Source organism: Primulina tabacum, chromosome 14, assembly GCF_025594145.1.
Source record: "Primulina tabacum isolate GXHZ01 chromosome 14, ASM2559414v2, whole genome shotgun sequence".
In the NCBI taxonomy this organism is placed as follows: domain Eukaryota; kingdom Viridiplantae; phylum Streptophyta; class Magnoliopsida; order Lamiales; family Gesneriaceae; genus Primulina; species Primulina tabacum.
The window spans coordinates 35,968,958-35,995,768 of record NC_134563.1 but is presented as its reverse complement, the minus strand read 5'-3'; the positions used below and the strand labels follow the sequence as shown (position 1 = coordinate 35,995,768).

The following is a 26,811-nucleotide window of genomic DNA, read 5'->3' as shown; positions in this document are numbered from 1 at the left end:
TTCGGGAACAATATTCCTCCAATATTCATCAATGATACATAATGAATATATTTCACGACATCTACTTCCGAACTATTATAATCAATAAGGGTAGAAATATAGTGATCGTATAATACAATCATAAACAAATGACCACTTTAAAATGCCATGATGATGTCACAAATCCCAACAAGTCAAGACTTTTATGTTGTCATCGACCAACTGTATGTGAAACATATATTCCAGTCAATTGGTCACCATCAATTTTTAAATCCAATATCTTGCAGTGTGATAGTTGCTTCACCACATCTAAAATGAAATGTGTATTTCACGTCGACGTTGTTCAACAGGAGCATTATGTGTAAATAATTATGTGTTGCTTGTAAGTAGAAAACACTCTACTGAGATCTTATGGACTTCGATTTTCGGTCATTCTGAAATAAGTTGTCAAATAGTAAGTTCATACAAAATATTTTAATAAAAAATAAAATAATACATATAAAAATAAAAATTAATATATGTACACAATAAAAAATTCAAATTTCACTTTCAAATGGACAAATACTTGTGCTTGTATTTTTGTAGTTTGATTATTTTACTCATGACTTTATTTGTAGTAAAAAATTGATCATTCTTCGGGTGAAATTATTGAATCTACGGCTGGACCATGCAATATTTCTAGGTCGGCCACAAGTGGTGGCTTACACAAACTATTTTTTAAAAAACTAATAATAAAAAAACCTTAATTTTTATACAAGCTTGTTAATAAATGTTCAAGCTATACAAATGAAGTATTACCAACATCACAAAGTACATATTTTCAAAATTATATAAAAGGTATTAATTAAGATAAAATGTGTAAAAAACTTGAGATTTCGCATCATTGAAAATGTGACTAAAATTTAGTCTTTATAAAATTGCATGATGAATACTGTAAGGCTTAAAATCCGATAATGTAATCCAACTACATGCAAATCTACGGAAAATGAAAAATGTCTAATTAAAATTTTTTAAGCATGTTTACATGTTTAAAATATTTGTTTATATTAGAATGCATAAAACTGTGTTTTAAAAGTTGTTCGAAATGCGATCGAGGAATAGAGACCGGGGTCCATAAAAAGAAAAATATTTTTATTAAATGATCATTTTTAATTATTTAATATATGGTATATTCTATATGTTATTTTCGAAAATTGCAACTTTTGAGATATTTTTACCCATCGAGCCGTATTTTAAACTGTAATCGATTTTTGACGAAATAGGGATTTTTTGGAGGCTCGATTAATATTTTTGAAAATTATCCTAAACAAAATATTTTATCTATTATCTAATGGTCCTAATTGACCTATTATACTAAGGTTTTTGGGCCAAGCCTTCCACCAAGTATTCTATATACCAAAGCCTTGCAATTTCCTAAACCCTAAACACTCAAACTCACGCCTCACACTACCTAGAATAGTGTTCCTCCATCAACACTCACTGCACACACCACACGGTTTTGAAGGCAATTCATGTGAATATTGAAGGCAAACTTCAGCAAGGTCTTTCTCCCCCATCTCTCCGCCAACGTCCCTCGTTAAGGATTGTTTTTGTGTATGAAATATGCAAAGGACATGCTTTAATCTTCCTTTACTCATCGTTCATATCATATTATGTGTATTTAATATGATTGCATGAAAAATATGATATACTTCCTTTTATTTTCTTTTTTGAGGCATATACATGACAAAACTTGAGTTTTTATGCTTTTTTTACATACATGTTTATGTTGCACAAAGGGGATGCCATGATAGGGTTATGAAAAGGGACGATTTTCAGCATGATTAAGGGTCCATATAGGCTTGGATCAGGGCTAGACAAGAAGGTAACAAGATAGAACGAAAATTGGGATCATATGGGAACTAGGGTTTCGGTTTGGACTTCCTAGAATGGTGCGACCACCAGCTGCTGTAGGGACGTGTTCAGGGGTCCTAAGGGGGTCGAGTCATGGTCCTAGTGTTAGAGTAGGTGTCCGTCGAGCCAAGTGTTGGTCGAGTTTTCACAATGAAACTCTATGTATAAACAATCTTTATTTTAATAATATTTGAAATTATTGTTTTGGCACATCTTTATCTGTATACACATGCTAGTTGCATAGATAAAGTTCTTGAACATACAAATAGTAGAAAGAATATGAGATGCTCATATGATGAGTATCATGAAACTCATATTTGGAATACTAGTATGTTCTAAACAGTTCATAGTCGATTCAGCCACCGCTAAGAAGGATATAAGCCGCTCGAGTTCGAGACTAGTATCTGCGATGTGAGTACCATGTTTCATTGGTAGGGGAGATTGTGATGTCCGAACATGCAGATAGGTGCTCCTTGTAGAGTGCACTGAACAACCCTCCATAAAGGACTTTCCAAGTGGTTCTCACTTATCGAGTGGAAACGTCCTAATTTATAGTTGTACACCATTAGTTCTTATGACTCGGGACAACATTGAGACTCTATATGCTAGCATTGCACTTTGACTTGTTTACCGACTCATATGGGGTCATCAGGTGGCAAGGTTGGGTGTTTTGTCGAAACATATAGGAGTCGATGCATTATAGTCGGGGATTCACCGCTTACCTTCGGGTATGGATATCCTATGTTTATGTAGTTTGAAATCTCTGATCAGAGTATGGTGGTAATTATGAAATGGGTTTCATAGATTACACCATCGATGCAACTACGACATGACACATAGTATCGATTCTTTGACAGCTCTCGATATACCAATAGTTGTCGAATCGATCGGGATATATGAGATGAAAGGACTGTACTGTACGCTAACCATAATAGATTGGTTCTTGCAGGCACTATCATTTGATACCTAGGAAATCATGTAAGCGATGCTGCTAGACGTTTAACATGATTGGTTGGGTACTATCAGACTTGAGTTCTGACGTTCTTATTATCAAGGAGTTGATAAGTAAAAATGGAGCAACTGAGGTAAGCTCATATAAGGACATGTTTAGTCTCGAATCATATTGAGATGTGAACGCACGACTAGTTGTATCATTGAACCATTGAGGGTCACACAAATGCTAACTTTCTAGATCCCGTTGAGAAGTAAAATAGTTCAATGTGTTGAACGGCTTTTAAAGGAGTTTATAAGCGCAAATAAAAATAGAAGTATGACTTCTATAAGGAGAATGTAACTTTTAATTCGAGAAAGTATTCCTAAATTAAAAGTTGGTCCAAACAAATAATATATTTGAAAATTGTGATTTTCATAAACATTATTATGGACTAAATTAAATTAATTCAAGTGTTGAATTAACTAAACACTAGTGGGCCTAGTAGATGTCCAAATAATTATATTAATTTAAATGTTGAATTAATTAAATAATATTGGGTCTTGTAGAGCCCAATAGCAAATAATTATTCAACTATTGGGCTTGAGTAAAATCAAGTAAGGTTTAAATGGACCCAAATACTGTTTGAGACATTTAAATAAAAGTCCATGAGTTTTGTAATTGTTACAAGCCCAAATAGAATTGCATGCTTGGGAGGTGAAGGGTTGGAGACTACTTTTTTCAATATCCAATGACATGCATGCCTTTGGGACACACTTTAACTTTTTCTATGACCAAGAAAAATGTATCCCATTCTCTCCAAAAACAAGCATGGCCGAAATTTGAGCTTCATATTCTCCTAAAATTTTCTTTATTCAATTGTTGAGGAAGCTTAGTCTTTTCAATGAAAAATTCTCTAATTTTTCTGGTGCAAAATTAGAGTGGATTTAGCTTGTTGGTGGTGGACCTAATTTGAAGGAAGGAGTCCATTTGAGCAAGGAGTGGTGTTGGAAGCTTGTAAATTATCTACCTTCAAGAGCCAAGTTGTTTACAACTTGGTTGGAGCCAAAACATCAATCCTTGTGATTGATAGGTAATTTTCTAAACATACTATGAATGTCATTTTGTGTTCTATTGTATTTGCTACATATCTTAGTGTTTAGGGTGCTAGATTTCTTGTATGAAAAATATTTTGAAACTTCTGTTGCGCATTTCGGGCACCTTAAACGATCCTCTTTCACCTAGGTGGCTTAATGGGCGACTGGTGCAAGGGCTAGGGCTGTAGCGAGTTCCTTGGGCATGCGCATCATGAAGAAGTCGCATGTTTGAGGGCTGGTCTTGTATAGCCTGTATAGGCTGGTCCAGTAGAGTCTTAAGGGTTCAATCTAGGTCCTAAGAGGGTTGGTTAGGGTCTGGACTTGATGGTTAAGTGCTAGGTGCGATGGATTTAATGTTGGCTAGGGCTAGGATTCGAATAAGGGCAAGGAAAATTCATTAGGTTGTCTAGGCTTTTCCGAGGGTCTTAAATGGTTTGATTTGGGTTGCATAAGGTATGGTTGGTGTTAATAAGCTATGGTTCAAGTTTGTTAAATTTCGAGTCGATTCGGGTTATAACCGAGACGAAGGTTTGAGTTTTAAAACAAATTGAAAAACCAGTAGAGGAGCGTAAGTTTACGTCTAATAAATGTTTATGTGTGTATTGTAAGGTGTTATGTTAAATTTGGATGGATTTAGGTCGTCGTTTTCAGGTCTAATAGTAAATTAGGAAAGTTAGAGTTTCAGGGACAAAACGATCATTCTACACCTGAAAAATGTTAGACGTCCTGAGAGTATCCTGAATACTGTAATGAATGTTAAAATATTTATTTTTAATGTATGAGATTTTATGATGAAAAATGATAATGCTAGAAGACGTGTTGTATGTTTGGTTTTAAGGAAAAAATAATATATATGCATGAATTTGTGTAAGTGATGAGTATGATGAAAGGTTGAAGGAGATGCTTTGATTGTGACTAAAATGAAAGGATATGATGATATATAAGGCCAATACTCAGTTGACGGGTGAGGAGTGTCGTCGATGTCTCCGCCGCCTGGTATAATGGTTATAAGTAGATGGATCCATCGACCAAAAGCTAAAACGAAAGTCACAATTATATGAAAGTCACAATTTGCTAAATCAATAGACTCACTAGGTGTAATCGATGCATGTGAAAATAATTTTGATGATGATGGAGGACTTGATGGTTGAACTAGTTGGATCGATGATGCATATAACCTGAGTACCTTTGCTAGTTTTTTCGCACTTATATAATTTAATATTACTTTAAAGATTTTGATTGTGTTTATGACTTTTATGCTTTTGAGTGATTTTAAGAGGATTAAAGAGTTTATGTTTTATTTTGAAAATTGTTAGTTTTATGTTTTAGTTGACGATTCTACGTTTTGCAATGCATTTTGGATTTTTAAATAATAAGGTTGATCGGTTTATTTTAAATTGTATATATATGTATGTATATTCGGCCGAAAGCATATAAAAAATAAAAATTCTAGTACGTTTTAAAAAAAAAACAAGTAATAGACGTTTCAAATACATAGACCAAAGCTTAAAAAGTGGTGATAGTAAACCATATATATCATACTGTAATAATAATAATAAAAAAAAGGCATGATGAATAATGAGACAATAACAACAAGAAATATATATTTATCATAAGTATAAGAATATTTGAAATATAATGCATGTCTAACATGTTTCTTTAAAGTAGCTGGTATAATTTAACTTTATATTATTCTCGCGATAATTTAATGTAAAAGATAGTAAAATAATCCTTCCACTTCACATAGCAATCAGCAATGATGAATCTTGAAATCGTGGTGTTTTTACAGTGGTTGCTCCATCCAAGGAGCATAAAAAATCTGGAAGATTTATACAATTTTTTTAGAGAAATTTTTTTTCTTTATATAATTAGATAAATGTCAATACAAATACTTAAGTCTTTATACTTTATTTTTAGCCAATCATAAAACGAGATAATCTAATATTTACGAGAGTAATTCTTCATATATCTCAACACCTCTAGATATTTAAACTAAAGGAACTTAAATATTTGAGTGGAACAAATACTCCATGTTCAATGGCCAATGGAGAGTACTTGATAAACATTTCACATGAAAAATGAGCAAAGTAAACTCAATGTATCTAGATCAAAATGAGTAGTTGTATTAAAGCTAAAAATAATTTGTGCGGACATTTGAGAGTATCACTCATGATTTATCATCGTATGAGTTATGAAACACTTGGATAGATGAAAAAAGACCTGTAAATTTTTATCAAATGGAGAAGGGATTAGATTCTTCTATCAGCATCAATCCCTCTAAAAAGATATTTCTGCAACATAATCACTCATAGTGAGTTATGAAACACCTATACATATGAAAAGAACTTGTAAATTTTTATCAAATAAAAAAAGGATTAGATTCCTCTGTCAGCATCAATATTCTAAAAGACATTTTTGCAACTGGTAGAAAAATAACATTAATGGGAAAATCATCCAATAGTGTGTATTTGATGTGGAAGGGTCCACTTGAATCGCAAGAAAGGAGAGATTGCTCAGTTTTTGTGCAAGAAAATGGCGATGGGACCTATATATGAAAGATTGTTCAAACACTGGTTTGATGTAGAAAAGGGATATATGCATATTTTTGGCATGTCACCATATATTACAAAAAAAAAAGGGCTATTGGAAGGATGAGTTAAAAGAAAAACTTGGGCACTTCTTGATAAATCGAGAAAGAAAAAAAAAAGTTGGTCCTTATTTGGGCATCAAATATGAGTTTCTTTAAATGTGCTTCATTTGCTCACATCATAAGTGAAAAAAAAAAAAGGACCAACTTTTTTCTGATGTTTTACACTACGAGTTTACTTATTCAACGTGATTTGAAATGTGGACCTATATTTTTCTTGTAAATTAATGATCGGTTGTGCTGTCAATAGAGACATTGATTAGCCCCACAAATAATGTTTCTGTGTGACTATCTTGTAATTTGTACGTATGCATGATACCAAAGAGTTGAGATTAGTATTTTAATAGACTGTATGTATGTATGTGTGTGTGTGTGTGTGTGTATATATATATATATATATATATATATATATTTAAATGTATTGGCATTAATTGATATAAAATTAAATTCTTAAAGTTAACCAAGAAAGCGTGGTGCCGTTGGATATGAACGAGGCGGAACCCACCAACTTCTGCCTGCATGATGCAAGCAGGAACAGTAGAAAAATGGAAGTTTTGAATTTAATGAGTATAATAAATTTAATTTTCAACATATTAAATTTGTTTTTTTTCCTCTTACATTTTTTTTAATATACCCTAGAAAATTTGAAATGAAATCGATAATCTATTTCTTAACCTTCAAAAAATTATTCGAGTCTTTCTTCAATACATTTTTGAAAAAAAAAAACTAAGAATAAGAAAGCAAAAATGATCGAATCAGAGGCCTTTCTAACAGTTACAAATAAATTGGCTTTTCTCATTTTTTTTAACAGTGGTACACTAAGGGAGTGTTTGGTTGGCAGGATTAGGGGGTATTATTTTTTTTATCCTGCCTAGTCAGCTGTTTGGTACGCGTGATTATTTAACCAAGTCAATCCCTCCTATGAATGATTAGGTTATATTAGATAGGTTAAAATAATATCTCCTCACCCCCTAGGATTATTTATCCAACTCTTAATACCTCATATTTTTCCAATTTTACCCCTCTATTATATTCAAACTCACCACCACTTTCCGCCACCGACCGCCGCCGCCGGCGCCGGCGCCGGCCGATTTTTCCGGCTGGCCGTTTCCGGCCGCCGCCCCCGTCAGCCGTTTCTGGCCGGCCGACCGCCGGCCCCCGCCGCCACTGTCGCCGTCGCCGCGAAAGGGAAGGGCAATTTTGTCTTTTCATCAAAAAATTCAAAATTATCCTACACTTAAAAATCTTACCAAACATAATATTATTTTATACCATATATTACAATCCTACCACAATCATTTTCTTCATCATTTACATACTAATTATTAGTTTATCATATCTAAGAGGATTGGCTTTTCTCATTTTTTTTAGATATTTTAATTTAATGTATTATTTATATATGAAAAAAATGCTTTGGCCCCTGCTCTAAATTTTTGCAAATTTTAATTTGGCTCCTTCTCGTTTATCTTTTGAGCTTTTGCAAATATATCGCATGGAATTAACTATATTATTATACCAAGATTTTATTACTATGAAATCTGCAGCTAATATTTTTCAATGTGCACTCAACAAACTTCAAACTAATGCAGTAGCATGCAAATCATACCAGTCAAATAAACCGTATTAACCAGACAATGTACGGCAAGCTCATCCGATTGAAACAACATGATCAAAACCATATGTGTATTATAATAATATAGATACCATAATTATCACTCAAACATAAACTATGACATATATTATTATACTTTGATTAGGATTTAGATATTTATTATTCCGATATTTCAAGTTTTTCTTAAGCTCTTCGGATATGACAAGTTTTGTCACCTAATTTGTGTGTGTGTGTGTGTAACCCGCTCCATATCAATAAAGCCTCCGCCTTTGATAAGCCCAGCTATTACAGATTTATTCTTTCATCCAATGGTGCTTAAGCAAAGCGAAGCAAACAGAAAACTTCAAATTAATTAGCATATTGGTCTACACGGATTCAACCATTATAGGGTACTTGTTCTTGGGCATACGCACCAGTGTTGGCTGCACCCAATCACTTTCCTCTAGGGGCTTCCACCTGCAACAAAGGTCCGTCATTGTGTCAAATAATTTGCATAATAAAATATTCAATGATTTATGTTATTTTTCTAAAAAAACAAATTTTATGGGCAAAATCCTTGAAATTCGAAAGTTACGGGGTTGGAAAATCTTTTATAACATGTCGAAACCACTACTAAACATTTGTACTTAAAAAATTTGTGATTTAAGAGTGTTGTAATTCAACAGCTACCTGTATCTGCACATCAAATGATGAATGAAAATACAGATTTCCAATTTGGCTAGGTTGATTCCAGGACACATCCTTGGTCCACTTCCGAATCCAAGAAAGCTATAAGGTTTCATGGGATCCTAAAAGGAGTAGTAAATTCAGAACTTCAGTTTCAATGATCAGAAGAAGTAAATAACGGGTAGAGTTCGATTTATATTTCAAGAAGCGTACATCGAATCGCGAAGGATCAAACTTCTCCGGATTAGGGAATATCTCCGGGTCGTGGTGAATGGACACAACATCTAAGTTCACTGACCACCCCTTCTCAATTTTATATCCTAAAAACTTGTACCAAATTAGCATAGAACAAGTTAAGCAAGCCTTTATGCCAATCTTGGTATCAGTACTTTATACCATCAATATCGAAGTCCTGAGCTGCCTTTCTAGAAAACCATGGTAGAATTGTGGCTCTTCTAAGAGTTTCATTTATCACCTGACACGAGTCAAGAAGTTTGGTCATCCATCTAAAGCGAATGAATCCGAAATATTGAAAATGTTAGACTGATTTGGTGAAAGCTAACTTTGAGAGTGTATGGCATATTGTTCACTTCCGACCAGGTGAGGCTTGAATCTCCATCTCTATTATTTTTAATGTTTTGATGCTCTTCCTGCAAGTCTCATGTTTCATTTTTCTCCCTCGCCCTCGATAAACCAACAATGTAAGGCATAAGTGTAAGATTATGCTTACTCGTAGACCGTCTAATACAGCAGGATTCTGTTCGAGAAACTTGATAACCCATGTTAAACCAGCTGTGGTGGTATCATGACCTGCAACAAGCAAGGTCAATATATTGTCCTTCAATTGTTTATCTGTAAGTTTATTGTCATCTTCGATTTCCAAGCCATCTTTATGATGTTTCCTTAAAAGGGTTCCCAGGAAATCTTGTTGGAAGCCATTTCCCGTTCTCCGTTGAGCGATGATAGAGTCTAGCATGGCATACATCCTATCACGAGCCTATCAAGACAAGGGTCACCGGTATCATTAATTAAAACACCGCATACTTTTTATCCTTCCGCTATATTTTATTTTTGTTCACTTTTATACATCTTATTTCTTGAATCATTTTTAACTACGGTACCTTAATTCCACGATAGAAAGCGGTTCCTGGGACTTTTAGAGGCAAAGAAGCGAAACAGGAAGAAATAATCTTGAAATTTGATCTGAACTTTTCTTGCTCCTCACCACATGGCTCCAAGCTCATTATCATGTGACCTATCACCTTCAATGTGAACTGCAGCAAAAAAATTTCTATGTTCAGAAATACATTAATGGAAAACGTAAACTCGTACAAATTTACTCGATCTTGCAAGTTTAGAAACTCAACTATGGAAGCCTCTTCAAGAACGAGAACGTTTCGTCCTGTCCAACTATCCAATATCTCTATGGCCAAGTTATTGATGAATGGGAAATACTTTTTCAGTCCATCCATCGAGAGTGGCTCTCCAATCAGCCGTCTGAGTCTCTTATGCGATTCCCCAGTCTGCGTAAGCAAGCTTGTGGGACCTAGAACTTGCTTTCCTGTGTAAAACAGGTTTAAACTGACCAGCCCATCTTTCCCTGTTAACAAAATCTTGGCTGCTGCTCTTCCTGTCATGAATACAGTAAATCTCCCTAATACGAAACTCTTAAACACCTTCCCGTACCTGATGCAAATCAATGTAAATTAGTCTCCAACTTGTAAACGGTATTTACCATACAATCAATATTTTTGTAACTTGAGAATCATTACTTTTGCTGTCTCTGGCGCATGAAGTTGAAAATGCCGGCTGGACTTGAGAACTCTGAGACAAAAGAAAAAGTCTCCCCCACTATTGGCCAGCCCAAACTTCCTGGAATCCTGTCCATTTCCTTTGGAGAAGTCCATTTTTGCAGCAAAAATGCTGATGCTATGAAAACCAAGATGAGCACAATAGCCATCAACATGGCTATCTTTCCGAAAACACTCAAAAAGAACTTAAAGAACTTATATTGTTGTTCATACAAATTTATTTCTCCGGTTCGGTCAGATCACACCATATATTGACTGCCATAAGATCCTACACCTTATAAGGGCGGATCAAGAGGCTACTTTGATGGAGATGGGCAATGAAATTTTGGAAAAACTACATAGGGAATTTATGTCATTTCAGAGGAGACAACTGTTGTCATTGTTTAGTTTTTTGTTGTTGAAGATTACGCCATCGTGCTTTCCAACTCTCTTGGCATCATATCTTTGGAAATTAGTTTCATTGTTCGACATATGGATGATGCGATATTACTTGAAATTATAGTTGACGAATATGGAATTAAGCCTAATGACACGTGACTATGGGTTTCCAATTAATTTGTTTGCCGAACTCAATATATTAAAAATTGTGGTGGAATCAGACCCTTTTTTGTACTTTCCATGTTAATACTATTTTCTTGTTGATAAAGCCAGTTTTGGCCTTGTATTCAGCGGTATTTGTCCTGCGTGACATCGTTGCCACTTATTTTTAGGCTCGATTAGTTTCGTTTAGATGGATTATACTATGTAGTTGGCGATGCTCATCATGGTCTATATGCCAATGGTCTTGCGTCGAACTCCGTTCACCCTTCTTCTCCTAGTCCCCAACATTTTTTAGGATGATCGTTCTCCATTTGCACACCGGATGAACTCGAAAATTTTGAGTATACATTGTCAAAGGATAATCTCTCGATCACCTTTTCTAGAGGGGAAAAGGGTAAGAAACTAATCCATTGGCAATTTGTGGAAGAAAAAATAGAAATGCCAAATAGAGCTTTAAAGTTACACGTTCATAGAGATTTTAGTATCAACTTCATTATATGGCATCATTTCTATCTTTAGAGACAACATACACCGTGCTAATACATGATAAAATGACTTATCTAATCATAACCTTACATACATGAAAACACATGTATACATGCTTTTCTATATACAAGATTCTGATAACACGATATATGAGATGTATCAAACCATCCTATTGAAATCTTGGAAACTAGGCTGGGACGACCCGCCAAGCCCAGGATTAGTAGGGTCGGATTGAGGAATTTGAAACTGCTGTTGTGGCCGGTGGTTGCCAAAGTAATGGTAAGCTCGTGGTTGAGAGGAATACTGGGAGGAAAAACCTCGGGTATTACCATTGACGGCCGGAATTTGTCCAGCTGCAATCTTAAGTCGCTGAAGGTCATCCTTTAATGTTTCATTCAAGGCTGAAATTCAAGTAGCCATGCTTGTGAATTTGGTTGATCAAATTGTCGGTATTTTAGACTCAGAGAATTTGAATGATGAGAACAAATTAAGTAGAACATACCATCTCTAAGGTGTGCTTGCTGCTCCAAAGCCTGCAACTTTAGTTTAAGTTCCTTGTTTTCAGTAGTCAAGCCAGTATTATCTCTCTGCATTGTGTGAAGATGATATATGTTAAGCAAGTTCTTAAGATACTCAATATTAAAATTGCTATTTTGCTTTGATTCTTGTGGGTTAAGGCTAAAATTTGTCTAGTAATTGTAGCAGATTCTTCAAATATAGATTAAGATGATTCAGTTCAAGTTTGTATTCACCACAGGTTCTAACTTACATGCTTGATGACTTTTGTATCTACAATATATAATTTGACAAAAGGTAAATAATATTTTGATTTGATTAATCCTGGTTTATATCATGCCATATAATTCTGTTATTAATTGATTGTGATTTATAAGGTGATATGCTTTATCAAAGGATTCCACGTGTAAAATTCTACTATCTACATCACAAGAGTCTTGTGTCAAAAACATGGTTATATGTACCTGAGAATTTTTAAACTTATGTTTTGCCACGAATGCTCTTGATGCATGAAGAAATGTGCAACGTGTAACATATCACAACATAGGATCTAAACAGGCATCTATTGAAACTAACCTGATGAGTTAAATTTTCCATCACACTTTAGGCTTCGTTTCTTATAAGTAGGTACACGACATGAGTATATTACAGCCACCATTCGCAGCTCACATCTTTTATTACCAAAGAATTTACAATGCTAAAACATGTTAAACAGTGAGTGAATAAAAATGAAGGTCTGAATCAGTAAATTATCATTCTACAAACAAGAAGTTATTGACCATTCAGAAATGAGACGCGATCATGAAGAAAAAATTCAGCGCCCATATAAATGTTAAAATGCTTGTGATGAAACACATGCCTTAACAGTGAAGCCCAAGCTTGGAGTGCTTTAAAAGCTCACAACCTTTTAAGTGCACCATAAATTTAGGGATACCAAATATAAGGTGAACTTGCAAGATGATAGCCATTAATTTCACTAATAAAAAGTGGCAAAAACTCACGGGTCGTCTTTTGTGAGACGGATTTCTTATTTGGGTCATCCATGAAAAAGTATTACTTTTGATGCTAAGAGTATTGCTTTTTATTGTGAATATCGGTAGGGTTGACCGTCTCACAGATAAAGATTCGTGAAACCGTCTCACAAGAGACCTGTATCTCTAGAAAAGTATATATTTGTTTTACAAGACCCCTTAATTTAGTAAGGGTGGTTCACCTTTAACTTTCAGCCTAGACTTTAAGATATCTCTATGCACATTGTGATTCAAGTAATTTCGGGTCAAATTTAACTCTTAAACCATTTACGACAGCTAAGCTCAGTATTTAAATACCTCCTCATGGCTGATGGACTGCCACCATAAAGACTCAGCGAGTTGAGTATAACAATCACCGCAGGCAAATGCATAAGAAATCGATTATATACCATACAAGACAGTGGGATATGGATTCGTTTGTTTGAGTTAGTTCCGGTTATTCTTTTAAGCACACATTCCACTAAAAAATCAGAGCTATTTTAACAGATTTCTAGAAAAAATAACAAAAAACCTGCAACAAGGTGATCTGAGCAGATAGTGTGGTTGCTTCAGTCTGCAGAGTCTGCACTTTCCTCTCCAACTCACCTGTGTACCTAACTTTTCGCTCTTTCGATCGCGCAGCAGATTGCCTATTCGCCAGAATTCTATAAAAGAATAGTTCTCAGCTAAAACTTGGAATTATGACGAGGATCATCCGTACTTAATCGACTCAAAGAGAATAAGGGGAAATTTATTTTAAAAATCAACAAAATAAGGAACATCCATAGCTTAAATTTCAAGAACTTCCATTAAAAAAAAAAAAAAAGATAGCTCAGAAATACAGTAAATAACAGGTCAACGCAGCGGCAAAAATCAAACCTTTTTGCTCTCTTGGGGTCAATCAAGGCAATCTCCGAGAGTCTATCAACAGCCATCGCCTTCTTCGAATTGGAGTCCAAGTCAGACGACGTGGCACTGGAATACCCATCCATGGAATTGCTATGCCTGTGCCTCGGCCTGGACGGACCCGCTTCCGGGCCCGGCGGCGGGCCGTCTAGTCCAAGCCCATCGAAAAAATCCGCGTCCACCGACAGGCTCCTCAAGTGTAAGGTTGACCTGGGTTCATCAGTTTTGCTGAGCTGAGCAAACGGCAGCGGCGGCGTATCATTGGGGAAGAGCGAAGGCGGATTGGGAGGCAGGTCGAGGTCGAAGTCTGCGACGACGTCGTCGAGGAGGATGTCATCGAGGTCAGCGAATCGGAAGAAGGTGTCGGAGTGCGCCCGGCGGTGATGGGCACCACGGGTAGGGGTGTCGGGCATCTGGTCCAGGCCAACCCGGCCCGGAGTATAGTGGGATATGGGCTTTGTGGCAAACTCCGGCTCCATTATTTCATTTCTTATCCAAAATAAAATAGAAAAGTAAAGTTGGGGTGACAATGATTAATTGATGATAGTTTCGTTCTTTAGGGAGGAAGAAAGATGGAAACAATAATTTTGGTTGAAAAATGTACTTGACTATTTAATACATCATTTTAAAAACATGTAATAATTAGAAATTAGAAGAAATTGTTTTCGTACTATAATTTCAGTATAAATAAACTTTCATATGAATATGTTACTCTGAATATTTTTATATATATGCTATAAATAAATAAATAAAACAACTAATAAAATTATGACAAAAATTTGTGTGAGACGGTCTTACGGGTCGTATTTTGTGAGACAGATCTATTATTTGGGTCATCCATGAAAAATTATTATTTTTTTATTTTAAAAATATTATTTTTTATTATGAATATCAGTAAGGTTGACTCGTCTATAGATAAAGATTCGCTAGAGAAATACTCTTAATTATATATAAGGAAAATGAAATCATTGTTCTGCTTACGCTAAACCCATGTGGCAGTTGTCTACTCCTTAACACAAGGATTAGTTTATTAATAAAACAATATATTTGAACGTTGAATATGAAGGGATGAATTTAGTTGTTTGACCATTGCCTCGCCTATCTTGCATATGAATCAGGAGAGGGTTTAAAAGAAATTTTTGTTGTTGCATGTCATGTGCTTTACCCTCCTTAACTTTCAAGTCTCTCCTCTGTCTTCAACTTTGTTCTTCAAGAAAAATATATATTCAAATATGATATCAAAAGATAAGTTTTATGACAGTGCAATTGTGCAAATACTTCCTTTAAACACAAACATTTTTTGTTTAATTGAAATTTTTCTGACAATGATTGAAATTTTTATGAAGGTAGGTTATTCTTTGATAAATTGATGATTTTTTTTTAACTCGTAATTTTTTTTATATATAGATATATCTGTACTATTTTATTAAATTTGAGACACTTTGAGTAACTAACTTTGGTGTCATGATCTCTTTTAATAATTAATTATATATATTAATAAAATATTAAAATTTTAATGCAAGTTATATGTAGTTCAGTGGATACAGTCATTGTTTCTTGGAGTTTAGGTTATAAGTTCAATTCTTATTGATGTCATTTTTTTATTTTTTAAATATTTTTTAATTTATATATCAAAATTACAGTGTAGTCCATCATTATTTCTTATAATTATATTTTGATCCTCATTTAAATATAGATCAAATTAATCATAAAAAAATATTATACAAGCACGTAACGCATGCGTCGGTGTACTAGTTTCAAGAAAATATGTTGATTTGAGACGAATAAGTCCGCTATAAATTAGTTTTGACTCCTATTGGATTTTCATGGGTTATTTTATTTTTAAACCCGAGTCAACATTTAAAAAAAAAATAATAATCTCATCTAGTGTATTTATTCAACATACGGTAAGGTTAATTTTTAAAAAGAAATGTTGACTTGGTCTATTTTACCAAATATCCCGATTTTCATCTGTGATAGTACTGCAATCTTGTACATATTATGTTGATTTAATTGATATTTCGCTAATACCTCATTTTACATAGTCCAACATATTAGCAGTCACGGTTATAATGAAATTTACATTATATTAATTTTAAGTTTGTTGTAAATGAAGCGATGTCAACCATATGTACAATATATTTTAAAATTTTATATCCTTTATGATTATTGTCTTGAAATAATATACATATAAATAAATATTATATAATATTTATTTAGGTATATTCGATAAACATTAATGCAATTAAGTATTATTTATTTTCATAATTAAGTTTGTACGTCATAAGTTCGAAACCCTAAAATCTCAAGTACGGCAATATTGATTAATGTTAACTCTATGAGTGGTTGTAAGTTGGTTTTTTTATATTATGAATAATTTGTATTGAAATATTTTAAATTATTTTGTTATAATTTATAGCAAATTATTGTCTGATTATGATACAAACCAGAGTTGTATTTATCAAGCATGCGCTTGTCTATATTGAGATGGCAGAAAATCAACCAACTCGAATCTTATTAAATAGGATAGTTCCACAGATGATAGGTCTTTTGTGAGACGGTCTCATGAATCTTTATCTGTGAGACGAGTTAACCCTATCGATATTCACAATAAAAAGTTATTTTTTTAGCATAAAAAGTAATATTTTTTCATGGATGACCCAAATAAGATATCTGTCTCACAAATCCGACCCGTGAGACCGTTTCACACAAGTTTTTGTCTTCCACAAATCGTTCAGGATTTGGAATTGGACAATTATTTTGTTAATTCATGAAATTTATTACATTAGTAAATGAAATTATTAAGCATTTCTAGCAATGCCCTTAAATCATTTTTTTAAAATATTTTTTTCTCATACCAATTAACACACACACACACACACATTTTTTTTTGAAAAAAATCACAGAAATATTAAATGTATCATAGTTATATTTATATTATTATAAGTGTGCCGAAAATTTTCAAAAATATGATAAACTCCATAATTAAATAAATATTTGATAAACTAATTAACTGCGTGTAATCAATAATAAAATTTCTAATGAGGTAGTAGTTTTTTTCCCTTCTCATTGTACAACTATATGGTACCATTTATATAATAAATCACAAAAATTTGTGTGAGACGATCTCATAGATCGTATTTTGTGAGACATATATTTTATTTAGGTTATCCATGAAAAAATATTATTTTTTTATGCTAAGAGTATTACTTTTATTGTGAATATCGGTAGGGTTGACTTGTCTCACATATAAAGATTCGTGAGACCGTTTCACAAGAGACCTACTCAAAATAAATTAATAATTTTTAAAAATTATCAATGTTAAATACGTGTTTGAAACATATGAATCTAGCTACTATTACTTGATTAACCTTTATAATTATTCTGAAATCTTAAAATTTATTTATTGTTCTGTATTTTAGGTCTTTACATATGTCTTTATTCTTTTAATTACATAAGCAGGCATCACGTGCATACAATCACTATTTATCACAGATGCGAGCATGTCTCGGGTTCGAGACTTCCCCGCCACGTTGCTAAAAAATAGCGTAAATAAATCAAAAGAAAAAAGAAACAAGGAAAAAATGGCCATCCATCCTCGAAAGTGGGATATATGGTCAATTTAATGATAATTACGTGCATAAGTGTGGTTCGGTACGGTATACTGAGTTTTTCAAACAATATCGTATATCGTATCGAAAAATACGATATTGAAATACCGAATGCCGATCCTAATTTCGGTAATGAATAAATTAATACCGATACCGTGCCGAAATTTCAGTCAATATCGATAATTATATAAATATCGGTATACCAAAATATCTGAAGCCAACACAACAAAATAGATTGAAATCTTAAAATATTCTAATTTATAAGTTAAATTTTCAATATTTCGTCCGAAAATATTTAAAATACCGTGTATACCGTACATTATGATATCGTACCAAAAATTTCAGTATATTATTAATTTCGATTTGTTCGATATGTGTCGATATGATATATACGATGTACCGAAATTTTCGATATTTTTCCCATTCCTATAAGTGGGAGGGTATATCCCCCCAATTTTCCAATCCAAAAAATTTAAAATATCGAAAAGTGAAAAGAGAACAGAGAAATGAAATTATGCACATCTTTATATAAGTAATGTGATTATATAATCTTAAAAGTTGGTGGCAATTGTGTGGATTGCACACTCCTTCCCATTTACAAATATTATCTCACGATCATTCCCAATTTTTGCGTGTCTCTATCCTTTTTCTCCTAATAAATTCAGTGCTTTCCTCTTCATCAATCCAATATCTTTTTTGATTCCACTCAATGTGAAATTCCACCAATTAAATTAGGTTACGAAGCTAAGAAGATTCTATCATAATTAATGAATAACATACATGATGACAGATAATTTATAATATGATTATTATTAAATTAAAAGATGGGAAGAATGTACTAATTTGTAATCTCAATCGAGGAAGGTTTTGAGTCAAATGTCAGATAAAACAATGTCATATAATTTTATTATTTGCATCGAATAGACATGAACCTATTAATGTTTAGTATACTATCGAACGTTTGTTGCTATACTAAAAATCATGATCAGTAGTAGCAGAACAACTCAAATATTTGAAACCATACAATAGTTCAAACGTTATAGTTCGATTGTTCTCGTTATAAGAGCAATTATTATATCCAACAATACCAACATAAAGTAAACATTAGCTGCATCAAGCTATACATATATATGCATGATATACATATTTCAAGAACGAATATTAGACCACGATATTAAAAAAAAAAACGATTTTACATATGCACATAAAATCAATGAAACCATTCGTTATATAAACATTTCGTACGTTGAACTAGAGGAGAGTTTTCTGGCTGTCCACTGAATTCAATTATGCAACAATTCAAGCAAATTAAAATTGGGTGGATTCTGAAATATTTTGCAATTTTTTGAAACAGAATGTCGACTTTTCACCTGCAAATATAAATAAGCCTAATTTAATACATGAATTTATTAATAAGAGTGTTTGGATATTTGAATCTGTATTAAAGTATTACAATTATAATTATAATTATAATTTCTAAATAATTTAAAAAAAGAACGAAAAAAGGTAAAGAGAGCATGAAAGGTAATTTGAAAAGTTATTCATACGATACGTATAATTAAAGATAATGCCCCACGTAATTATAACAGCTTATTTCCCATATAGTATATTTTATATCCAAGAGGAAAAAAGGTACCCTGGTCGGCTGGTCCCTGTCCCCTGGGTGGACTGATATTATTATATTTCTTGATTAAAATTAAATTTTTTTTTTACCTATAAATGGATATTTGTAGTTCAGGGTTTCAAACGAAGCGAAGTGCACAGGCAAAATTATGAATAAAATAAATTTATTTCTAAGTTAAAAGACCACTCATCAATTTTTTATAAATATAAATATTAAGCTCGATCGATATACATATCTCTCCGGAAAAAAATAAATATATTTTTTTAATAACAAGAAAAAGTAACAGAATTGAAAAGGAACCTAAAAGTGATGTTGGGCATCCGCTTTTGTACGTGCTTTTCTCATGAATCAGTCGAGTCTGGTATACGGTTTACATATCGTTTACGAATTGAATTCTTACGTTAGAATGCATGTGATCCCTATATTGTCTGCTAACTGGAAATCTTGTTCTGTAATAAACAATATATAAACTTCATGTTTTAATTTTCATTTCCTAATTTCATACTGTTTCTTTTTTTTTTTTCCGAATCTTTTGTCTTACTTCAATATTTTCTTCCTCGTGCATGCATGACCCTTATTACGCATCAGTCATACATTCAAAAATCTTAATAAAAGAAACGACTTTACTATTTTGAATAGCATTTTGTAAATTCGAAAACCTTACTATTACTATATATGAATTGAAACAAAATAATGTCATATTCATTTTCAATTGAAAAGTGACTCCACTAGCAATTACTTCTGTTTATTTCCAATAACGAAACTTCATATACATATATAGTAAAAGATTATTGTAAGATACACATGCAATGTTTCATCAGTGGACTATCAAAGGATTAAATTCGATACGTGCCGGAAATAGTTTCTTAAAAGATATAAAGCTGATGTATTTTGATTTACAATATGTCTCCATATTTGTCTCAATGGCTCCTTTGCAAGATTGTATCATCAAACAGATCGATAAGCACAAACAACGTGAAACCCCCTCGAAATAGGGGATCACGACACTTTTTTCTTCATTGTTTTTCAAAAAAAATTAGTTAATATATATCTCAAATTACCAACAACCCATAAACCAATAGTCCAAAATAAAATGGGACGTCGGGAAAAAGAAGAGTGAATAAAAAAGAGAATTACATGTAGAAGAAATGTTTAGCATTTAAAATAATGAGTTATCACTATCTGTAAATCCGATTATCTTCTCCACTGTCATATTTTCTTACTGAATTTATTTTGACAAAGTATCTCTGATCATTGTATGTTTAAACATGAGGATAACGTTTAACGTAAATAGTTAGCTATACGTATACGTAAATTAAATCAGAAACTTTATTACAATATATTTTCTGTAGTCTTATGTATCTTTCACTAAATTAACTGAATTAATATTGACCCCACACGGAGGGACGGAAATTTTTTTTACAAGGATTATAGAGATTCGAGCCAATTCTAATTTTTTTTGGGTAAATATATATAGAGATTTAAGCACAGTCGAATTTTTTTAAAAGATAGCACGGTGCAAATAACTTATAAAAGTTAATATCTAGAATACATATTTAACTTTCACAGTTAATAAATGTAGATTTTCGATATTTCAAAGGCGTTTGATGCAAATAACTCATAAAAGTGATAAATTTATTTTATCAATTCTTTTATTTAATAGAATTTAATTTTTAAAGTACATTTAAAATATATTAAAAAATAGTTTTAAAATTTAAATTTTGAATATAAGTGAAACTTGTTTTATATTATACGGGTTACATATTAATTTAAATAATATATAAATTTTGAAAAATGATATTGATTAAACTTCCTTTTTTGAAAATTAACTCTACTGTTTCGAAAACGCTAGGAACAATATGTTTTTTTTAAAAAAAATACCAAGGTCATTTTGCTAACTATTTTCATATTAATATCTTATATTTGATATATAACTTATTATATTAAGTTCAAGCATACCTCAACTTTAATTTCTGGATCCGTCGGCCACACCTATTATATATTTTTTAAAAAAGTTATAAAGTTATTAGATTTATGAGATCTAGTATTCTCATGTTAAGATCCAATGTATCAAATAGAAAATAACACTATTACAAAAATTCACCCTAGCTCCACTTATTTCTCCACTATTGCTGGTTTACTTTTCCCTTCTATAAATACCATAGCAGAAGGCGTGTGTCCACCACACTCATCTTCTTAACATCAAATTAAAATTGATGAAATTCCAATCTAAAAGGTTAATCCCTTCCAGTATCTCACATTCTTCAATGGCTGCAAACCAAACACAAAACCCTGATACCAGATTCCCTCTTCCGGTTGAACATTCTCGGCAAATGACACTAAACCTCGAAGAAAACCAAGAATTCAACTACTCGAAGCGGTCCCAGTGGCTGCGTGCTGCTGTTTTAGGCGCCAATGATGGCCTCGTCTCCACGGCATCGTTAATGATGGGTGTCGGAGCTGTCAAACAAGACATCAAAGCCATGATTCTGACAGGTTTTGCAGGCCTGGTAGCCGGTGCATGTTCCATGGCGATTGGAGAATTTGTATCCGTTTACTCACAGCTTGATATAGAACTGGCTCAAATGAAGCGAGACAGGAAAAGGGCTGAGGTTGGTGTTGCGCAAGAAGTCGATCGAGAAAACAATGAAAGTCTGCCAAATCCAATTCAGGCTGCTGCAGCATCAGCTCTGGCGTTTTCCGTGGGGGCGATGGTCCCGTTACTTGCTGCTTCTTTTATAAAGGGGTATCGGGTGAGGATTGGGGTAGTGGTGGCGGCTGTCAGCGTCGCCCTGGCGGTTTTTGGGTGCTTGGGGGCCGTGCTGGGGAGGGCTCCTGTAGTGCGCTCGGCGGCTAGGGTCTTGGTTGGAGGGTGGTTTGCCATGGCCATAACATTCGGTTTGACCAAGCTGATCGGTTCCAGGGGACTTTCTAACTAGGAAGCATTAATATTGTGTTAATATGATGTGTGTGTTTGTTGGTATTGTAACGTAGATTATTCATCCATATTTTCTCATGATCGGACGGACCAGGGAGTATCATTTCAAAGAAAGTAATATATTAAAAATGATGTGTGTATATATTATAACAATTACAAAGTAGTAGCCATTAATGTTTTTTTTTTTTTTTAATTCGAAATCTGCTATCTTTATCTTTCTATGTATATTGAAAAAAATTTCGTTCTAACTTCTAACGTAATATTAACGTAATATTCGACCGAGCAGACCAAGCTGGCCCGTCATTTGGGCATGTCACACCTATTTGGTTAGGCAAAATAGACAACTTCATAAACTCAACTCATTTTGACAGTTCTATATAAACGTAATTAATGTATTTTGCTCATAAAATATATGCAAGATAGCAATCTATTTCTAGAATATTAAATTGATAGATCAACAGGCAACTCTAATTGGCATAAAGTATAAACTCATATACTTTACTAAATAGTAAATGATTCCAAAATTTTTTTAAAAAAAAATACATGATTTTATCATCTTATCACAAGTTGGCACATCAATATAAATATAGTATAAACTGACAAATATAATAATTAAAATAAATTTGTGAACACTGTAATAAATAAGCGTATTTTATCAAAATAAATTTTTTAAAAAATCGAAGGAATACAAAAATTTGAAGTTCTCGTTGCTACTTTATATATCTTAAAAATTGGTCCACATAAAGGGATCAACGATTTAATTACACCTGCCTTAGGGATCTTGAGTGTAATTTAGTGCAAAATCGAATATCGACAAGCTTCTCATGTTCCATTCAGGTCGCCAGATATTTTGGGAATGTACGGGTTTATTCTTCTGGAAAAGAAAATGGGCCGAGAATGTTTTGAGAAATTATTTCATTTTATAAAAATAAAATTCATTATTTTATTTGATATTATCGTTTCTATATGAGTGTATATTCAATATTTAAATGATAAACATGTAAAATTAATTCATTAAAATAAAAATTTATTAAAAACGATATAGGATGAGAAGAACTATTTAATTTTAGTATACTTTCACTACTGTATTCGATTACTCGGACTCGACGTATTTTGACGCCCCTTAAGACATTGTTTGTCACCGATAACATACAAAAAATCAGTCTCGTGATTTAATTTTATATGACGAATATTTTATTTGAGTCACCGTTAAAAAATATTACTTTTAATCGTAAATATAATTAGAATTGTCTCGTCTCATGAATAAAAATCCACGAGATCCTCTGACGAAACAGTTACTCATTTTTTAATTGTATTTCGGGACAACTCCTCCGTAAATGTTCGATTAATTTAATAATTATATTTTGTTCGCTTATAAATAAATTATGTAGGGATAAACAAATATAACACGAGACTGAGGCCTGCCACAAGCCGACAGCCTATTGGATGGGCAACTTCCAATTTATGGGCCAAAATTAATGGGATTAAGGCAATCTATTTATACCTTTGAAAATAATAAAAATAATTATTCTGTTGAAAAAATATATTTAAAATGTGTGTATTGAATATTTGAATGTTGAATATTTGAATGTTGAAAATAAGAGTTGTAAATATTGAAAATTAGTGTGTGATGATGTAGGTAATGATGTATTTTATTTTTGGATTATTTGTAAAGATTTCCTATAAATAGATATCTCATTTGTGAAGAAAATCACAATTGAGTAGAGAGAAAAATATTATAAAGTGTGTAGTTTGGTAAATTTTGAGAGTTTGAGATTTTTACTTTTTACCATAAATTTTTACTTTTTCACAACACGTTATCAGCACGAAACTCTAAAAGTCCTCCATCCTTTTCCAAGCTCCAAACAGAAGAAAAAGGTAACAAAAGTAATAATATTTATTTTACTGTTATTTATTTATTGTGTATATATTTAATATATGATATAATGTTATTATTAATAATAAAATAAATTTTTCAAAAACTTGTTATAAATCCTGGGAGGATGTTAAGACGACATCCCACACTCCCGGTAAGGGATACGACAAGTATAAAAGCCTATAAGATTTTTAAATAAAATATCTTATGACACATCATTATAATCATATGATATAATATACATAATTATTTAAATATGTCTAATATTATATACACCATATTATTACCATAAAACTATACAAATACATACCTTTATTTTTTTATACACCAACGGTCATAAACGGTAACAAAACGGCTAGTTTTTGCCCTATAAATATGATCTCATAAACACATTCAATCACTTCAACTTTCTCTTCTTCTCTAAAAATTATTCTTCACTAAATTTTCGAAGAAAAAAGAAGATGACTTTCTCAAGGTTATTTTTAATTATTTTGGTTATCATACTCACGAGTCTTTTATTTATCGGAGAATATCCTCCTCGTTTGTTTTCTTTATTTTTACAAATGCTTGTACTTGTTGTTTATCCATTACTTTGTATTGCAATATTCATTAACTAATAAAATGCATCGTAATTTTTTTTAGTACCACCATGTCAAATTTGACAAAGCTCGAATTTGTTGCGCTCGACATCACGGGAAAAAATTATATGCCATGGACTCTCGATGTAGAAATGCATCTTGAGTCATTGGGTCTAAGTGAGACAATAAAAAAAAATGACATATCGACATCACAAGAAAAGGCAAAAGCCATTATATTTTTGCGTCGACATCTCGACGAGGGATTGAAATGTGAATATTTAATTGAAAAAGATCTCATGGCTTTGTGGAAATGATTGAAAGAAAGATTTGAACATATAAGGGAAGTTATACTTCCGACCGCCAGTGATGAATGGAATATGTTAAGATTCCAAGATTTTAAGAAAGTCAGCGATTATAATTCAGCGATGTATCGAATAATCTCGCAGCTGAAATTTTGTGGACATGAGGTCACAGAATCGGAAATTCTTGAAAAAACATTTTCCACGTTTCATGCATCAAATATTACTCTACATCAACAATATAGAGTACGTGGATTTGCGAGATATTCTGAACTCATCGCCTGTCTTCTTGTGGCGGAAAAAAACAACGAGCTATTAATGAGAAATCATCAGTCCCGACCCACTGGATCAACAGCATTTCCAGAAGTAAATGCTGTAAGTAAAAATGAATTTAAACCTGAAAACCAAAATCAAATTCAAAGACAAGGTTTTAGTCGAGGTCGAGGTCAAGGTCGAGGTCGAGGTCGTGGACGTGGACGTGGACGTGGAATTGGCCGTGGTCGTGGTCGAGGCCGTGGTTTTGAAAACAATAGAGATAGTTATTTTTATAATTCATCTCAAAAGAGTGTCCCAAACCATCCACAGAAAAGGCATCATGAGAATACAAGTGTTAATGAGAATCACTCAAAAAGATATGAAAGTTCTTGTTTCAGATGTGGTACTCCAGGACATTGGTCCAAAATTTGTCGAGCCCCTGAACACCTTTGTAAATTTTATAAAGAATCATTAAAGGGGAAAGAAAAGGAGACCAACTTCACTGAACGCAGTGACCATTTGAGTGATTCAACTCATTTTGATGCTGGTGATTTTATGAATGATTTCTCTGGAAATGATCAATATGTTGGTGGGATAGAAATGAACAATATTGATGCTGCGGATTTTCTCAATGATTTCTCTGAAAATGAACAATATAGTGGTAGAATATAAATGTACAATAATTTATTTTTCATGTATCCATATAATGTTTTATTGTATAATTATGATATGTGTTATATTTAAATATATATTGCCAGTAATTTTATTTCATTGCATATTTTTTTTGAAGTTCAAAAAAATGGAAAATGCTATGAGCAAAGCTGAAGTTTGCATACCCGATAGTGGTACAACGCACACTATCCTCCGAGATAAAAGATATTTCTTGGAACTAAAACCAACAAAAACAACGGTGAATACAATATCAGGTCCTGTAGACTTGATTAAAGGTTGTGGTAAAGCACAATTTTTGTTACCTAATGGTACAAAATTTTTGATCAATGATACTTTATATTCACCACAATCGAAAAGAAATTTGTTGAGTTTTAATGATATATATTCCCATGGGTATGATACTCAAACAATGAATGAAGGGAATAAGAAATATATGTGTCTTATCACATATAAATCAGGAAAGAAATATGTGATTGAAAAACTACCAATGCTCCCTACTGGATTGCATTATACACATATAAGTCCGATTGAATCAAACATGGTAGTTGATAATTCTTCAATATTAACCAATTGGCATGATCGATTGGGACATCCTGGTTCAACAATGATGCAAAGAATTATAGAAAATACACATAGTCATCCGCTGAAAGATCAGAAGATCTTTCAGAATAATAAGTTTCAATGTAAAGCATGTTCTCTTGGAAAACTTATTATAAGACCATCACCAGCCAAAATCCAAACTGAATCACCAGTGTTTCTTGAACGTATTCAGGGTGATATTTGTGGACCAATCCATCCACAATGTGGAGCCATTCAGATACTTTATGGTATTGATTGATGCCTCCAGCAGATGGTCACATGTAT

At 32.8% G+C, this 26,811-nt stretch overlaps 3 protein-coding genes and 1 long non-coding RNA gene across 6 annotated transcripts; 2 read left to right on the top strand and 2 right to left on the bottom strand.

Annotated features, from left to right (window-relative positions):
• Positions 1-8,438: 8,438 nt before the first annotated feature.
• On the bottom strand, positions 8,439-11,476 carry LOC142524489 (abscisic acid 8'-hydroxylase 3-like). Of its 2 annotated transcripts, XM_075628508.1 has the most exons (9): positions 10,598-11,476; positions 10,193-10,511; positions 9,947-10,099; positions 9,556-9,822; positions 9,389-9,475; positions 9,222-9,300; positions 9,039-9,145; positions 8,829-8,947; positions 8,439-8,615 (listed from the first exon to the last, which is right to left on the bottom strand). In XM_075628508.1, exons 1-9 carry the CDS (start codon positions 10,789-10,791, stop codon positions 8,525-8,527), a joined length of 1,416 nt encoding a protein of 471 aa, XP_075484623.1. In that variant the 5' UTR covers positions 10,792-11,476; the 3' UTR covers positions 8,439-8,524. The 2 variants fall into 2 exon arrangements, with proteins under 2 accessions (XP_075484623.1, XP_075484622.1); XM_075628507.1 differs by having other exon boundaries at positions 9,947-10,511.
• Positions 9,193-9,853, top strand: LOC142524492 (uncharacterized). Of its 2 annotated transcripts, none has more exons than XR_012814904.1 (3): positions 9,193-9,425; positions 9,576-9,649; positions 9,745-9,853. It is a non-coding gene; the product is annotated as an uncharacterized LOC142524492 (long non-coding RNA). The 2 variants fall into 2 exon arrangements; XR_012814905.1 differs by having other exon boundaries at positions 9,736-9,850.
• A 146-nt stretch (positions 11,477-11,622) lies between the features above and the next one.
• LOC142524490 (transcription factor VIP1-like) lies at positions 11,623-14,685 on the bottom strand. The gene is made up of 4 exons (XM_075628509.1): positions 14,068-14,685; positions 13,721-13,853; positions 12,165-12,249; positions 11,623-12,063 (listed from the first exon to the last, which is right to left on the bottom strand). The coding sequence occupies exons 1-4, from the start codon at positions 14,571-14,573 to the stop codon at positions 11,822-11,824; spliced, it is 966 nt and encodes a 321-aa protein (XP_075484624.1). The 5' UTR covers positions 14,574-14,685; the 3' UTR covers positions 11,623-11,821.
• A 6,808-nt stretch (positions 14,686-21,493) lies between these two features.
• LOC142524514 (vacuolar iron transporter homolog 1-like) lies at positions 21,494-22,450 on the top strand. Its single transcript, XM_075628539.1, has one exon. It carries the CDS (start codon positions 21,546-21,548, stop codon positions 22,266-22,268), a length of 723 nt encoding a protein of 240 aa, XP_075484654.1. The 5' UTR covers positions 21,494-21,545; the 3' UTR covers positions 22,269-22,450.
• Positions 22,451-26,811: the final 4,361 nt, after the last annotated feature.

Bases quoted from the DNA above. Each gene is read 5' to 3' on its own strand.
- LOC142524489 (XM_075628507.1), bottom strand. From the start codon at position 10,791: ATGTTGATGGCTATTGTGCTCATCTTGGTTTTCATAGCATCAGCATTT. The intron at 10,512-10,597 runs GTAATGATTCTC...GATTTGCATCAG, and splicing joins ATGCGCCAGAGACAGCAAAA to GTACGGGAAGGTGTTTAAGA. The intron at 9,476-9,555 runs GTAAGCATAATC...TGAGACTTGCAG, and splicing joins CTGTATTAGACGGTCTACGA to GAAGAGCATCAAAACATTAA.
- LOC142524490 (XM_075628509.1), bottom strand. From the start codon at position 14,573: ATGGAGCCGGAGTTTGCCACAAAGCCCATATCCCACTATACTCCGGGC. The intron at 13,854-14,067 runs GTTTGATTTTTG...ATTCTTTTATAG, and splicing joins GACCCCAAGAGAGCAAAAAG to AATTCTGGCGAATAGGCAAT. The intron at 12,250-13,720 runs GTTTTTTGTTAT...CACACAATGCAG, and splicing joins CTCAGATCACCTTGTTGCAG to AGAGATAATACTGGCTTGAC.
- LOC142524514 (XM_075628539.1), top strand. From the start codon at position 21,546: ATGAAATTCCAATCTAAAAGGTTAATCCCTTCCAGTATCTCACATTCT.